General features: G+C 44.4%; 1 protein-coding gene across 1 annotated transcript in view; it reads right to left on the bottom strand.

Moving 5' to 3' along the window:
- Positions 1–2,614: 2,614 nt before the first annotated feature.
- LOC126997290 (uncharacterized) overlaps positions 2,615–17,337 on the bottom strand; it is a 50,097-nt gene continuing 35,374 nt past the window's right edge. Inside the window, exons 3-4 of the mRNA XM_050858288.1 lie at positions 11,920–12,009; positions 2,615–7,961 (exon numbers count right to left, since the gene is read on the bottom strand). Coding sequence (XP_050714245.1) covers positions 7,771–7,961; positions 11,920–12,009 — 281 coding nt within the window. The 3' untranslated portion in view covers positions 2,615–7,770. The remainder of the gene's footprint in view (positions 7,962–11,919; positions 12,010–17,337) is intronic.

Consider the following 17,337-nt stretch of genomic DNA (forward strand, 5'->3'; position numbering starts at 1 on the left):
CCTTCCTGCTGGAAGTATGCCTTCATACAGCCTGTGCCTAAGAAGGGTGACCGTTCCAATCCCTCAAACTACCGTCCTATAGATTTACTTTCTTGTCTATCTAAAGCTTTTGAATCAATCCTTAACCGAAAGATTCAAAAGCACCTTTCCACTTTTAACCTTCTATCTGATCGCTAGTACGGGTTCCGCTAGGGGCGTTCTACTGGCTATCTCCTTGCCTTCCTAACTGACTCTTGGTCATCCTCTCTTAGCCGTTTCGGTGAAACCTTTGCTATTGCGTTGAACATATCAAAAGCCTTTGATAGAGTCTGGCACAAATCTATGCTTTCCAAACTACTCTCCTACGGTTTCTATCCTTCTCTCTTTACCTTTATCTCCAGTTTCCTTTCAGACTGTTCTATTTTTGCTGTGGTAGACGGTCACTGTTCTTCCCCTAAACTTATTAATAGTGGTGTTCCGCAGGGTTCTGTCCTATTGTAATGCCCCGACGAGCTTCTTTTCTAAATCCTTCCTATTTCTCAACACGGCCTCTGCGTGTATCGAAATAACACGAGAAATTAATCAAGACAAAGTGAGGGTATTCCCCGGCTGCCTGGGATTGAACCCGCGACCAGCGTGACGGGAGAGCCACTCCTTACCGAGTCGGCCAAAGAGGTACCCCACTGGCTAAGTGGGTTATGGGAGGCTCGTTCATCAGGCCGTCGCCGCACTACACGGCTTTCCCCCCTATGTAGATTAATTTCTGTGTGTTGACAATGTCCCTTTGAGACATAACTCCACAATGTCCCTTTGAGACATACCTCCAACTCTCCTATTTTCTATTACCCTCGGAGCATGGGCCATCCTACCTGTTACCCCTTTGGGGAAACTCAACAGAACTGCAGGAGAGGATGCCCACCGCTATGCCACCACTGTAATGCCCCGACGAGCTTATTTTCTATCCTTCCTATTTCTCAACACGGCCTCTGCGTGTATCGAAATAACACGAGAAATTAATCAAGACAAAGTGAGGGTATTCCCCGGCTGCCTGGGATTGAACCCGCGACCAGCGTGACGGGAGAGCCACTCCTTACCGAGTCGGCCAAAGTTTAAGTTTAAGTTTAAGTGTAATATAAGTATAATTAGGTATAAGTGTTTAATTTAACCGTGTTGTTTTACTTTGGAGTTGTTATTCACCAAAAGCTGTCACCCCTTCTTTCGGTGACGTAACAATATATATATATATATATATATATATATATATATATATATATATATATATATATATATATATATATATATATATATATATATATATATATATATATATATATATATATATATATATATATATATATATATATATATATATATATATATATATATATATATATATAATAATGAAAAAAGGAGAAACTAACCTCAGAGAGAAATATATTCAGCTAGCACGGAAGTGAAAAAGGATAAAAGAAATGCAAAAACAAACGATGAGGTCAGAATTACGCGGAATAACTGCATACTATTGGACCATTTAAATTGCATGATGGTAATCCATTCGACAACGAAGACACTGTGACTAGGATATCGTTGAATGAGTACATATCTCTTGTCGGTATTTAATCATGAAGGTACGGCTTCATTACCTGAAGCCAACTAGGTGTTCATGGGACGGGAAGAAGACCTTGTGTGATGCCAGCACAACCAGAGAGGGACCTATTAAAGAGATACGCTAAAGAAAGCAAAGTCACCTGGATCAGATAATATTTTGTCGCCTGTTCTTACTTAAGGAATCAAGAGACATAATTTCCGAACCACTGGACAGCATTTTTAAGAAGCCTCTCGACACAGAAAAAGTATTGACAATATGAAGAAAGGCCAATGTAGTGCAAACATTTAACGGTAAAATTGGGAGCGTGCGCAATAACTGCGCGTGGCGGCGGTGCTCATCTCCGTCCCGTTGACCCTTTCAACTTGTGGTGGGAGATAACCCATTAACCCGACACAAGCCCAGTGTAACACCCGTGATTTAACAGTTTACCTTCCTCAGGTTTCCCCACGTACCCATTTATTAACTATCCCGAAAGGAAGGATGAATATATAAGGTGGGTTTAAAAAAAAATTACTTTGATAAACCCCTTTTTGCATGTTTTCCATTATCTTACAATTGCTAAGGATTTTTTTAAGCTCAAAAAAAAAAAAAAAAAAAAAAATCGGCTGGCACCACGGACGGGTCCGGGGTTGAAATGGCCAGCACCGCGAGGGTTATAAAAGACTCGCAGTGTAGTAGTTTAGTCTGTCAATTTAGTATTTAATTTTGAACAAGAGCTGAAAAGTCAGAATGATTGAATCATTGACTGATTGAGTCCGATTCACTGAAAAAAAAATCTGTGAGCATGCCGCGCTGCAAGTGTCGTCTTCGATAGTTTTCAAAGTACCGCAATTAAGTACCGTAGGATTTTTTAGTGCGGTCCGCGGAAGTGCGGTATTTTCAGAAATTTTGCGGTAGTGCGGTACTCTTTTTGAGATGTGGTACTACCGCACTACCGCACTAATTGCCACACTTGCCCACCTCTGGTGTTATGTAATAATAACACAGTTAGTGAGGTCGAAATCGGAGGGGAATTAGATAACAACGGCCATAAAGATATGTTTTTATTTAAAATGGAAAGCATTCATAAAAATCAATAAAATACATGTCCCCTTGTGTAAATACCACCCAGTTACGCAAGTTTGACGTTGGATGTAGGAAAACTGTTCAAGTATATTATATCTAGAAATGTCTGCGACCTTTTAGAGAAACATAACCTGATCAATGGCTCCTAGCATGGGTTCGATGACAATAAATCTTGAATTACTTTTATTGTCATTTAACAAAAAGGTGCACGGCGCGGGAGACAGGGACGAATATCATGGTATCATATATCTTGATTTTAGTAAAGCATTCGACAAAGTGACTTACCAAAAACTTTAAAGTAACCGAATAGCTAATGGGATAGAAGGTAAAGATTTGAGGTTAATCAAGACGTGGCTTAGTGGCAGGATATGAAGATGTCAGGTAATGGGGATAAATCAGTTACCACTAGCCACAGGGATCAGTTCTGGGCATATTGCTGTTCATCATATACCAGTAGGCTCATGACTGCAGCATAACCAGTGACATAAGTAAGTTTATTGATGACATAAAAATAGAAATACTAAGACTTATCAGTTCAGACAACGATGTTGTGGTTCTACAAGAGGAACTAAATGGCCTGTTTGACTGGGCCAACGAATGGATGATGTAGTTTAACATAAGCAAATGCAACATCCTATGTGCGGGGAAAAATAGCCTCTTAAGTAATTACACATTTCTAACTAACTAATGGGGAGTTACTCCCGGGAGCGCGTCGCTTCACTCACTCGCCGCCCATACTCCCGGCGATCCTCCCGAGCAAGCTCCCACGCAGCTGCCCTGTCCATCTCAAATGCTTCCCTGTTGGATCGGCTGACTTAGCCCAGCCATTTGGTCTCCTCCACTCTGGGTTGTCTCGGACAGAAACAACCCTGTGAGCAGAATCGACGTCCGGGAGGCGTGTCACTTGCCCATACAGCCGAAGTTGGCGTTCACGGACTAAGCTGGTAGCAGACTTCGATTCAGTTCCACGGAGTAGTCGCTGGTTCGGCCATTCCAGCAATACCCCGTGACCCTGCGAAGGCACTTGGTAACAAAGGCATCGACACGCCTCTCCAAGTCACCATTCAGTGTCCATGTCTCACAGCCATACAGTAAGACAGGGAGTACAAGCAACTTAATGATTCGAATATTTGTCCGTCTGCATAGATATCGACAACGCCATATACTAGTGCTGAGTGAGTCCATAACAAAGTGGGCCAGCCCAATCCGAGTGACTTCCTGTTGAGACCCACCATTGTTGTGCACTATGCTACCAAGGTATGTAACGCTTTTGGTGACTTCGACATCCTCACCACATGCATGGAGAGACGGAACTGTGTCATCCAGCAATCCTCGAAACGAATGGACCTTGGTTTTGCCCCAGGAGACCTTCAGTCCCAGAGGCTTCCCCTCCTCATGCAGCACTTCAGTAGTCTTCACCAGGACCTCCAACGATTCTGCTAGGAGTACAGCATCGACAGCAAAAACAGGATCAGTGACCTTAATGTTTTTTTTTTAAGTCTATGCCTATAGCGCCGGTAGGCTTGCTTGAGGGCCCTGGATGGTGTTCGGCCCCAGCCCATCATGGCACAGGCAAGTGTTTATAGTGGCGCCATCTTCTCTTGGCTCATGCTGCCCCCCGGAACTCCTTGATTTACTTGGACGGTTTCCTCTAGAGTCCGGGTTGATGGGTGGTCTTCAGGACAGCATGTGGGTAGTTTTAAGCCACTCGGCGGTGACTGAAAAATCCGAGGTGGTAGCGTGGGGATTCGAACTCGCGTCGTCCATCACGCGGTGAATGTGGGCCCAGCACGATACCACTCACCCACCGCCAACCCTAATAATGCCAATAGATGCTCCCCAACGATTTTGATCAGCAACTTTGCCTAATACCCAGTCCATGCAAGTGTTGAAAAGTGAAGGAGCAAGGACGCACCCCTGCCTCACTCCTGAATTAACAGGGAAGAAGCCGAAAATATCTCTCACACACTTCACAGCACTCAGTCCCAGTCAGTTATCAGGTCAATAATCCTTGTACGAATCCCACGGACCCGCAGAATATCCCAGAGTGCCCCACGATGCACTGAGTCAAAAGCTCTCTTGAGATCGACACAGGCTGCCCTTGTCGAAACTTAGTCGGCGTTCTACGAGGACGCAAAGTGCTAGGATCTGGTTAATTGTTGACTTGCCGGGCGTGAACCCGGATTGCTCAGGTTTCTGAAACTTTTAGGAGAAGAGATCGAGTTCGCATCAGCAGCAGATGAGCGAGCACTTTGCCCGGCACACTGAGCAGTGTAATACCACGGTAATTGTTGCAGTCCTGTCGGTCCCATTTCCCTTTCCAGATAGGGACAACCAACCCCCTTTTCCAGTCAAGAGGAATGGCACCGGATTGCCACATGGCAGACAACGCCGCATGCAACCAACGGATCATGGCTTCACCTTCAGCTTTCAACATCTCTGTGCTGATATTACAGATCCCAGCTGCCTTTCTATCTTCAACTTCCTCACAGCCTTCCTCACTTCCGCGAGAGAGGGTGGAGTTTGGTCTATTGGTGGATCAGCAGCCGCCATCTGCAACCCAGCCAGAAGGAGCTGTCCGTTTGGGGGCTCTGCCCTGTACAACTACCCAAAGTACTCGCCCCAACGAGCCCGGTACCCATCCGCATCTGATACTATCTGCACATCAGTCGTTCGGATAGTACTCATCTGGGATGTGGATTTGAAACGGAGCTTCTTCAGCGTTCGAAAGGGAGGTCTAAGGTCGTTTGCATTTAAACAACCCTCGACATCCTTAGCGAGACCTCTGACGTACCTCTCCTTATCCCTCCTCGGAAGGGTTCTGGTCCTTCGTGACAGTCCAGTTACACATTAGGTAACAATTATTATTCCATGTTCGAAAGGGATTTAAGTGTGCGCGTGAATTCTGACCTTTGATCCAGAAATCACTGTATTACCACCTGAAGCGGCGCAAATACTATCTTGGATTTATTTCTGGAAGCATCAGCAACCGGGGCGTATAGGTTATCCTTAACTTTGATCTTGCAGTGGTTAGCCCTCACCTGGATTATGCTGCTTACTTTCGGTGCCCCTCTTACTGAGAGGCTATGGATTCCCTCGAAACAGTACAGAGAAGAATTTATAAAATTATCCAAGGACTTGGAAATTTACGGTACAGAGAAAGACTAAATAGACGTGCCCTACATTCCTTAGAATGACGTGGACTGCGAGGCTTGATTTTAAAGTTGACTTGAGGGTTTAAACTGGTTAAATAAGAGGATTAATAGGGGCGATTTCAATTAATTACTTATATTAAAAGCTGAAGCATGAACACGCACCAACGGGCATGTTTCAAAAATTCAGGTTCAGTAAGAAAATAAGAAAAAACTGGTTCACGAACAGGGTGGTAGGTGGGTGGAACAAACTGAACAGGTACGTATGTAGTTGAAGCAAGCATAATTGAAAGCTTAAATTGAGGTTATCTGTTTTTCTGGACAGGAAGGGAATATGGTGAATAACCCTTTCTCAGGAGCTGCAATATGTAGGTCATCTGGCCTCTTGTAGTCTGTTTTATATCTTTGTGTATCGTCGTGTAGAAAGCCAGCAAGGCGGGGCTTACACCCCCTTCACATTGTGCCGACTCTGGGCCACAACAACCCACGACTCTAGGGTACACGAAGTCTTGGGTGTGAAATGTCGATGTGAAAGGATCGCGCGTAGTCGGAAAGAGGTCTAGAAACGATCTCCGGATGGTGAGTCGGCACAGCGTGAAAGGGGCCTAAAAGTTGCTTGGCTGTTGTGGCCCAGAGTCGACACAGTGTGAACGGGGCCTTAGACAATCGCAAATATCAAGGTTAAAGTTGGGAAATACCGTATGCGTCCTGCATACGATCTTTGGTGCCAAGAACTTGATTGTGATCACACGCCAGGCATACCAGTCTCTTCGCCCGCCTCTTGTTGGCACACCTGCCTCTCTCTACGCTATCTTTATTCTTCGTTTCGCACAATTCTTGAAACTTACTCCGAAGTAAGCCCAATTGCCTGACACATAATGATCACTCAAGTTTTTATAGCAGTCCCTTAATGTCATGTTCCGTCACTCGCTGAATTGAGAGGTATTATTTTATCCTTTATCTCCATGAATTAATGGAATTCTCGCAACGTCGGGCAAATCATCTGCTTCGTGTATCTACAGCATCCTTCATACCATATAACCACCCAGTACTGTTTCCTATGGTTACACTAAAATGGCCTAAGTGATGCAGCCCAGCTTATAGGCATTGTTCTAGATGTAAAAAAAAGTCAACAGATCAAACATTACGAGCGTGCGTCCACAGCATAGCAAGCATCGCATCCGGTGTAAATCGGCTTTAGACTTGCTGAGTTAATCGGCGTCCTCCCATCCATTTTTTATCGGCAAGGATTTGTCTTCTTTCGGTGAGTAATAAGTAAAAGATTCCTGGATGGAAAACTTGGTACAAATAGTACTAGTTTGCCAAGCACTATATTTTCGTTACAAACGGCTGGTATGGTATACAACAACTATAACAAAACAATATGTACATGTAATAGCTAGCAGTTTTTTGATGACTGGATAAAACATAGATTCTACCATGAAAAAAAAAAAGAATAGAAAATACATGGAACCAACAAAATGTGAGCCATTAAAGCAAAGACGGGAAATTTTACTGTTTTGAGGTTTAAGGTTGAAATTATTTTACGTACATTTGTGCTCCCGATGTTTTCTTTTGTCTCTGCTGTTATTTCTTCATTGTATTGTATATTTTACCATATTTATTAATGAGCGGCTTGAAACCATGAAGTTTATCAAAACTGAAAATTTCATGAAGGCACATTGTCAATATTGATGACCTGAAACATCTATTCCGCTTTTAATATACTATCAAAACAATCAATATAGTTCAAATCTTATAAAAATATCTTGTAATACTTTGAACATAATGCTTTGAAAAATACATACACTGACATCATGGCAGTGGTTTTAAACATAACGCAATATCAAAAAGTCAGTAACCAAAGCACAAACTAAAGGGACTGTCATCGCCAGATCAAAAATCGTAATAAAGCTAGTGTGCCAATGATGTGTTATCCCCATTGTTTGAGATCCAAATAGACTTTTACCTCACCCTCAGCAAGAGTGTAACGGTTATCAGGATTAATACTAGGAAGCCTGGGTGGCCAGGAGTAGTAGCCGGGTTGCACCGTTCTGTGTTGCAATAGCAGGTCTTGTAATACTCTCCTCCGTCGATCTCTGCGATACACTTTGTTTCCTCTGTTTCTTCGATGCAACTTCGAATTTCGTCACTACCTGTAAAAAATCAGTTATTAATAGTATCTCACTAACACATGCACACAGGAGACCTTGGCTATTATTTATTCAGCAATTTATAACGATCATCGCTTCAAAAATATTTCCTTTACTAATTTTAGTAAGTGCTGATCGGGAAATAATTGAATCTAAACAAACATCTACTGAGATTGTAAACGTGTCCGTAGGTCCTGCCATCAGTGTTTAATAAAGAATTATGATGCTTTCTAGGAAATGGACAGTACTGCTGTCAGGACCAAGTAGAGGAGGGAAAGATGAAGAAGTAAAATTGTTAGAGATATTTTTGGCTTGGCTGGAAGAATTGGAGAAAGCAAGGTTTCGACAATTTCTATTTATGAAAGAATATTGGTGATTCAAAGAACAGATTTTGCACGATTCTGGACAGAAATGTAAAGATCATGATAAGCAGGGCTACGAAGGCTCAGGTACCTTTTGTGAGCTGCTTTTCTATCTTGGACAGCACAAGAACAAGCGTGATTGAACCATTCCAGAGACAATCACCTCAGTGATGCGCTGGGCACACACCCAGGGGTCTCTCTCCTGAAAGCAGTAATAATTCCACGGGAAATCGGAAAAGTACATCCTCAGGTCGTCCCACCGAACTGAAGCAAAATGCCAAAAAACACCAACTCTTCGGTGGGTCCAGAGGATGTACAGGAGCGAGAGGACAGAATGCAGAAATAAGGTTATGATCGGAGGAGCCCAACGGAGAAAACAGTTTACCAGACTAAACGGAAGAGTTATAGAGGTTAGGAAAAGCTCAAGGATGTTGGGTGTGTTTCCAAAGTGATCAGGGATATGTGTAGGGTGCTGAACCAAATGCTCTAGATCAATGAGGAGAGCAAATTTTTAAGCTTGTACACCAGCCTTGTCAGTGAAAGAGGATGAAAGCCAAAGTTGGAGGTGAACATTGAAAACTCCCAAGATGTAGATTTCAGCGAAAGCAGAGTGAGTCAAGATGTGCTCCACTTCGGAATTCAAATTGTCAAAGAATTCTACATAGTTGGTAGAGTTAGGTGAGTGATATACAACATTAATGTATTTAGTAAAAAATGACAATGAAGTCTTAGCGAGATGGTGGAAAATTCGAAAAGTCAAAGTTGTGGGCACGAGAGCAAAAGATGTCGTTGCGTGCATAGACGAGTAGGGAGGGAACAGAGCAGAGATTACTGTCAGTAACCAAAAAAAAACTTGGTTTCGGTTAGCAAGAGAAGGTGAGGTTTAGAGGAAAGATGATGTTCCACAGAATGGAAGTTATAGTGAAGACCGTGAATGTTGCAAAAGTTAATGAAGAGAAAGTTGGAAGAGTTATCAGAACACCTCTTTCGGTCGACACTATAAAGGGAATCTGATCTGGGGATATTTCTGGTCCCCTTCCCAGATGGGGGTCCGAGGCTGTGTTAAGACTTACTATAATGAAATTTGAATTTTGAAAATTTTGGGGGAACTGGTGTGTGTGTAGCATGTGGTGTGGAAAGTAAGAGAATTTGTCTTTAGAGAGCATGCTGAATTACTCTCTGGTGTTGATAAGAAGATAGGGAAACGTAGAGTGAGAACACGGGAGGGGCTTTGATAGACTTGCAGCACTCCCTCGCTTTTCGTATATACCTCACCGGGAGTAGATTACGCCCGACTCGGCAGATGTCTGCCTAGTCCCTACGTTCGACACAAAGTCATTCCAGCGATACCCCATGATCCTGCGAAGGCAATTGGTAGCAAAAGTATCGACAAGCCTCTCAAAGTCACTTCAGAGTCCATGTCTTACAGCTATACAGTTAGACAAGGAACACAAGCGACTTAAAGATCTGAATCTTTCTTCGTCTGCATAGATATCGACAACGCCATATACTCGTGTTGAACGAGTCCGTAACAAATTGGACCAGGCCAGTCCGTCGAGTGACAAGGTAAGTGAAACTTTTGGTGACCGCAACGACTTTGATAACCAACTTTGCATAATACCCAGTCCATGCAAGTGTTGAAAAGTGACAGAGCAAGAACGCACCCCTGCCTCACCCCAGAATTGACAGGGAAGAAGTCGGAAACGCCTCCCCCAGACTTCACAGCACTCTCAGTCCCAGAGTAAAGGGCAGTCATTATGTTCATAGTCCTTGCAGTAATCCCACTTATACGCAGAATGTTCCACAGTGCCTCACTATGCACTGAATCAAAGGCCTTCATGAGATCGAAAGAGGATGCGAGTTGTTCCTATCGAGACTCACGTCGGCGTTAAAAAACAAGGACGCGAAGTGCTAGGATCCGGCCAATCGTTGACTTGCCGGGCGTGAATCCGGATTGCTCAGGTCTCTGAAACTTTAGCAGATGAGATCGAACTCGCATCAGCAGCAGATAAGCGAGCAACTTGTCCGGCACACTGAGCTGTGTACTATCACGGTAATTGTTGCAGTCCAGTCGGTCCCCTTTCTCTTTCTAGATAGGGACAACCAATCTCCATTTCCAGTAAAGAGGAAAGGCACCGGAGTGCCACACGGCAGACATCACCGCATGCGACCCATGGATCATGGCTTCACCCTTTCTTGCAGCATCTCTGCACTGATATTACAGACCTCGGCTGCCTTTTCACCCTTCAACTTCCTCCCAGCCTTTCTCACCACTGCATGAGAGGGTGACGTTTCGTCTTTTGCTGGATCAGCAGCGGCCATCTGTAACCAGCAGAGGGAGCTATTCACCTGGGGGCTCTACCGTGTACAACTGCCCAAAGTACTCGGCCCAACGAGTCAAGTCACTCAAGATGGAACCCCGGGGTGTTGCATCTTGAGATTTTCTTGTTCTTATGCGTATCCTCACTTTTGCAACAAGTCTGTGGTCAGTCGCAACGAACTCAGCACTCCGGAAAACCCTACAGTTCTGGAGGATCCTCCAACGAGTACTAGCAAGGATGTAATCGATCTCCTTTGCCACATCGCCAGCATTGCTATACCAAGCCCAGCCACGATGCTCGGGTCTCTGAAACCAGCTAGGAGCCAGCAATCCTCAGCCATATGGACTTTATAAAGCTCAGAAGGAAAGAACTGTTTACGTTTTGGTGCCAGAGCCACGTGGACCAACACATGACTCGTAGCCATTCTTTTCTGTGCCACTTGACATCACCCAAGTCAATGAGTGTGCCGCGTAGGGCCACTGGTCGACTATAGAGTTGAGCTAGGCGTAAAAAATCTCTTTCATTTCAAGTTCACATAACTCGGTAGGGGTGTACATTGCAATAAGAGATAAGAAGCCCAAAGTGTGCTTCAACCTCACCAGCATCATACACTCATCAACCTGAGTAACCACAACAACAGAGTGAAACGCCAGAATTTTCTCTTTTCTACACTCCCACACGACCTCTGCATGTAACGAAACACACGATAAATTAATCCAGACAAGGAAAGGTTTGCCGGTGCCGGGGATCGAACCCACGACCCGCGAGATGGGAGAACCAGTCATTAATCAGTCGGCCAAAGAGGTACCCCACTCGCAGTGAGTTATGGGAGGCTCGTCCATCAGGCAAGTCAGCTGCACTACAAGAGGACTGCAGTCAGCTAGAAATTGCTATAGTTACTAATTTGAGGCGGACAGCATCGCTTTTGGCCTAACCAGAATTAGGCATAAGCCCCACTACTGATCTCTCCATTGCCAGGTCTCCTCGTCTCAGAGAGCCCCTCTAGGTCCTCTCTCAACCTCCTAAGTTCAGCTGACAGATGGGGTTGTCGCTGATCGTCCAGGAGGCTCAGGATGTTCCAGGCACCCATGCGGAGAGCCTGACGAAGGTTAACCCCGGGCCTGGCTCGACGACCTTGTGCCTCATCTGCACCACCCGGGCGGTCCCCTGGAAATGGGGGTGGGTAATACAGCTATTACATTACCATCTACTGTCTAAAGAATGTTCCTGTTACCGAGTGCAAGTTAAATGCTAAGAAATATAATATAAATGACTCACCCAGCTCGCGGACACGCGTGAAGCAGGAACCTTTGCAGTCAGTGAATCTGACGCAGTCTCCTGTACAGTTGTAGCACTCACGCGCCTCCCCTGTAATGATAACAAACATGACTGAATGTACACAAAGACAAAGTAAGTACGATACAGTAGCATTGGCAAAGCAGCAAAGTACTAAAAATAGATGAAAATTCAAATTAGATTGCATTTATCCACGAATGGTATAATGAAATATTAGAGTTCTATGTAGCACAATGTATTTCTCAAAGGCTGGTTCCAGTAACGTCTAGGCTTTCTCTACTTTGAGTGAAGCAAGCGTGCCAAAGTATTTTACGAAATGAATATCGATAAAAAAAAAAATCAGCATTATCATCACAAAATTATACATAAGTTTTACTTTGCTTATTTATACATGTACAGCTTTGGTGCAAGAATGCTATACATTACGTAACATAGAGAAAGATCTGATTAAAGATCTCTCTCTCTCTCTCTCTCTCTCTCTCTCTCTCTCTCTCTCTCTCTCTCTCTCTCTCTCGTAACACACACACACACACACACACACACACACACACACCGTTCCGGTAACCCAGTGGTAAATCTTTGCGCTACCAGGCTTTGCGGCCTGGCAGGCGGAGGTTCGAGCCCCGCTCAGGTCAAGACTTTTCCACTGACAAGGAGCGGTTACTGTCCCCCCTTGAGCAAGGGGGATAGGATGTGTGGTGTGTGAAGGTCCCGGTAGTATCCAAAGATCGACTATGAGCCTTTCTCTAATCAAGAGGGTGCTTGCTAGCGATGACGAGTCCAGCTCGTCATCAGGCCGTGGGTGAATTACACACACTTAAGAACATAAGAACATAAGAACGTAGGAGTCTGCAAGAGGCCGGTAGGCCTGTACAAGGCAGCTCCTTTGAACCTAAGCTCCCGTGTATCTAATCCCACCTAATATCGCTGTCCATGAATTTATCTAATCTATTTTTGAATGTGACAATTGTATTGGGGAGGCGGTGGCTGAATCGACAGAGTAACACCACCGCGTTCAGGAGGACGCGAGTTCAATCCCCGCCCGGTGCCACCAAGCTGGGATTTTTCAGCCGCCGCCGAGTGGCTTAAAACTACCCACATGCTGTCCAGAAGACCACCTATCAACCCGGACTCGAGATTCAAGGATTAAAGATGAGCTCCGGGAGGGCAGCATGAGCCAATGCAAGATGGTGCCACTATAAACACTCGCCTGCGCCAGAACGGGCTGGGCCGACCATCAGGACCCACCTGGAAGAAGCCTTGGGCCGACCATCAGGCCCCACCGGGAAAAAGCCTACCGGCGCTGTAGGCCGCGACTTAAAAAAAAAAAAAAAAAAAAAAAAAAAAAAAAAAAAAAAAAAAATTGGCACTCACCACATGACTGCTAAGCCTATTCCACTCATCCACCACTCTGTTCGTAAACTAGTTTTTGCCTATGTCCCTGTTGAATCGGAATTTATTCAGTTTAAACCCATTACTTCGTGTCCTACCCGGTTCTCTTACCAACAAAACCTTATGAATATCCCCCTTACTAAAGCCCTTCATCCATTTATAGACCTCGATCATGTCTCCACGCACCCTTCGCCTTTCTAGAGAATGCAAGTTTAACTGTTTGAGTCTTTCCTCGTATGGCAAGTTTCTCAACCCATGAATCATCTTAGCCATCCTCCTCTGCACCGATTCTAACATTTTGATATCGATTCTATAGTAAGATGACCAGAACTGAACCGCATAGTCAAAATGAGGTCTAACTAATGCTAAATATAGTTTGAGGAAGACTTCGGCGCTTCTATTGCTTACGCTCCTTGAAATAAATCCCATTACCCTATTTGCTCGATTTCTAGCTTGAATGCATTGTGCCTTTGGACGGAGACCAGAGCTCACTAAGACCCCTAAATCCCTCTCGCACCCAGACCTGCTTATGAGAGTGTCATTTAAGCAATAGTTATGTGAAGGGTTGTTCCTACGTATACACTCAGAATACTGCACTTCCCTACATTGAACTCCATCTGCCATTTATCCACCCAGTCATACAATCTGTTTAGTTCATCCTGGAGAATACTAGCGTCCTGATCAGACTCAATTACTCTACCGATCTTGGTGTCATCTGCAAACTTACTGCCATCACTACTAATTCCTCCGTGCTGTCACCCTGCCTGGTCAAACTCTTTCGCCTCTGCCTGTCAACATCTACCTTTCCTTCTTGCTGGAAGTATGCCTTCATACAGCCTGTGCCTAAGAAGGGTGACCGCTCCAATCCCTCAAACTACCGTCCTATAGCTTTACTTTCTTGTCTATCTAAAGCTTTTGAATCAATCCTTAACCGGAAGATTCAAAAGCACCTTTCCACTTCTGACCTTCTATCTGATCGCCAGTATGGGTTCCGCAAGGGGCGTTCTACTGGTGATCTCCTAGCCTTCTTAACTGACTCTTGGTCATCCTCTCTTAGCCGTTTCGGTGAAACTTTTGCTATTGCGCTGGACATATCAAAAGCTTTTGATAGGGTCTGGCACAAATCTTTGCTTTCTAAACTACCCTCCTTCGGTTTCTATCCTTCTCTCTGTACCTTTATCTCCAGTTTCCTTTCTGACCGTTCTATTTCTGCCGTGGTAGACGGTCACTGTTCTTCCCCTAAATCTATTAACAGTGGTGTCCCACAGGGTTCTGTCCTATCTCCACTCTTTTTCTGTTGTTCATTGATGATCTTCTTTCCAAAACGAACTGTCCTATCCATTCCTACGCCGATGATTCCACTCTGCATTACTCAACTTCTTTTAATAGAAGACCCACCCTTCAGGAACTTAACGACTCAAGGCTGGAGGCTGCAGAACGCTTAGCCTCAGACCTTACTATTATTTCCAATTGGGGCAAGAAGAACCTGGTGTCCTTCAACGCCTCAAAAACACAGTTTCTCCACCTATCCACTCGACACAATCTTCCAAACAACTATCCCCTATTCTTTGACAACACCCAGCTATCACCTTCCTCAACACTAAACATCCTCGGTCTATCCTTAACTCAAAATCTCAACTGGAAACTTCATATCTCATCTCTTACTAAATCAGCTTCCTCGAGGCTGGGCGTTCTGTACCGTCTCCGCCAGTTCTTCTCCCCTGCACAGTTGCTGTCCATATACAGGGGCCTTGTCCGCCCTCGTATGGAGTATGCATCTCATGTGTGGGGGGGCTCCACTCACACAGCTCTTCTGGACAGAGTGGAGGCTAAGGCTCTTCGTCTCATCAGCTCTCCTCCTCATACTGATAGTCTTCTACCTCTTAAATTCCGCCGCAATGTTGCCTCTCTTTCTATCTTCTATCGATATTTCCACGCTGACTGCTCTTCTGAACTTGCTAACTGCATGCCTCCCCCCCTTCCGCGGCCCCGCTGCACTCGACTTTCTACTCATGCTCATCCCTATACTGTCCAAACCCCTTATGCAAGAGTTAACCAGCATCTTCACTCTTTCTTCCCTCACGGAACAATCTGGAACAATCTGGAACAATCTTCCTTCATCTGTATTTCCTCCTGCCTACGACTTGAACTCTTTCAAGAGGAGGGTATCAGGACACCTCTCCTCCTGTATTTGATCTTCCTTTCGGCCACCTCTTTTGTTTTACTTTAGGAGCAGCGAGTAGCGGGCTTTTTTTTATTATTGTTTTCTTTTTTGTGTGTGTGCCCTTGAGCTGCCTCCTTTGTTGTAAAAAAAAAAAAAAATCTAAGTCATTGATATAAATATTAAACAAAAGTGGACCTAATACCGAACCTTGTGGGACCCCACTCGTAACACATCCCCAGTCAGATCTTTTACCATTGATTTGCACTCTTTGCTTCCTATTGCTAAGCCACGCCTTGACCCAGTTCAAAACTTTACCCTCTACTCCGTGAACCTGTAATTTAAGCAACAGTCGTTGATGAGGAACTTTGTCAAACGCTTTACTAAAATCAAGATAGATCACATCATAATTTTCATCTCTGTCTACCGCCTCAAATACTTTATTGTAGAAGGACAAGACCTACCTTTCGTGAACCCATGCTGCGAGTCGTGAATTAAGCTAGGTTTCTCTAGATGCTCCCGAATGTTCCTGGCTATTATGGACTCCAGCATCTTGCCTATAACCGATGTTAAGCTAATTGGGCGATAGTATGAAGCAGCTGACCTGTCCCCCTTTTTAAAAATCGGTGTCACCTTAGCTGGCTGGGCACATAACCAGTATTTACCGACATCTTAAAGATGTCGGTTAGTGGGTCACTGAGTACATCACCTAATTCCTTTAATACCCTCGGAAATATCCCGTCAGGATCTGGCGACTTATTCTTCTTAAGCTTATCAATCTCATCCTGAACTACTTGCCTGGTAATGATTATATCCCTCAATTTATCGCTATCCCCGCCCTCGTACACCTGAACCCTTTCCGGAATAGTCGTTCGATCCTCTTGTGTGAATACTGAAAGGAAGTAGTCGTTCAACAATGTGCTTATATTTTCGTAATTTTCTACTGGCTCGCCTGTGTTTGTTTTCAGCGGTCCAATTTTCTCCCTTGTTTTTGTTCTATACCTTTGAAAGAAGCCCTTAGGACTACTTTTCGCCTCATTTGCTACTTTGATCTCATAGTTCCTTTTTGCATCCTGGTGTTTTTCTTCACTAATCTAGATAGCTTGACATACCGGCTCCTAAGATGTGTTTCACCATTCTTTATTTTCTGATAAATTCCCTTCTTAAACCTTATCTCGTGTTTCAGCGCACGAGTCATCCACTTAGGGTCATTGTTTTCTTTTCTAAGCGTTCGCTGGGGTATATGCTGTCCTTGCCCCTCTGCTATTACTCAAACTAAACTATTGTAAGACATTTATACCTGGTTCTCCTGGCTCTCCAACCCACAGTTCTGGCCCTCATGGATCCCTAAATTTTCCCAGTTTATCCCTTCAAGATGTCTTCGAAGCCCCTCGTAATTTGCTCTTCTAAAATCTGGCACTAACACTGGGTGTGGTTTGCGGGTTACCGCCCAGTCTAAGCAAAAACGAACCGTTCTGTGGTCAGTATTTCCTAACTCTCCGCCCACCTCCAACTCACGTAGCAAGTTTCCATTATTGGTTAGGACTAAGTTTAATATGTTATCTCCTCTGGTAGGCTCAGTAACTACCTGCTCAAGAAAATTATCTTGTATAACTTCAAGAAAATCCTCGGCCTCCACGTCACCGACCAGGTCTTCCCAGTTTATATTCCTATAATTAAAGTCCCCCATTACGCAGACAGTTTTACTCCTACTCGCCCTGCCAGTCTCCTGTAGTAATATACTCGTGTCCTGCCTATTAAGGTTGGGTGGCCTGTACAGAACCCCTAGAGTTAGTTTTTCTTTCCCTTTGTAAACGTCCACCCAAACTGATTCTGAATCCATGTTA

The sequence above is a fragment of the Eriocheir sinensis genome, chromosome 12, assembly GCF_024679095.1.
Source record: "Eriocheir sinensis breed Jianghai 21 chromosome 12, ASM2467909v1, whole genome shotgun sequence".
Classification (NCBI taxonomy): domain Eukaryota; kingdom Metazoa; phylum Arthropoda; class Malacostraca; order Decapoda; family Varunidae; genus Eriocheir; species Eriocheir sinensis.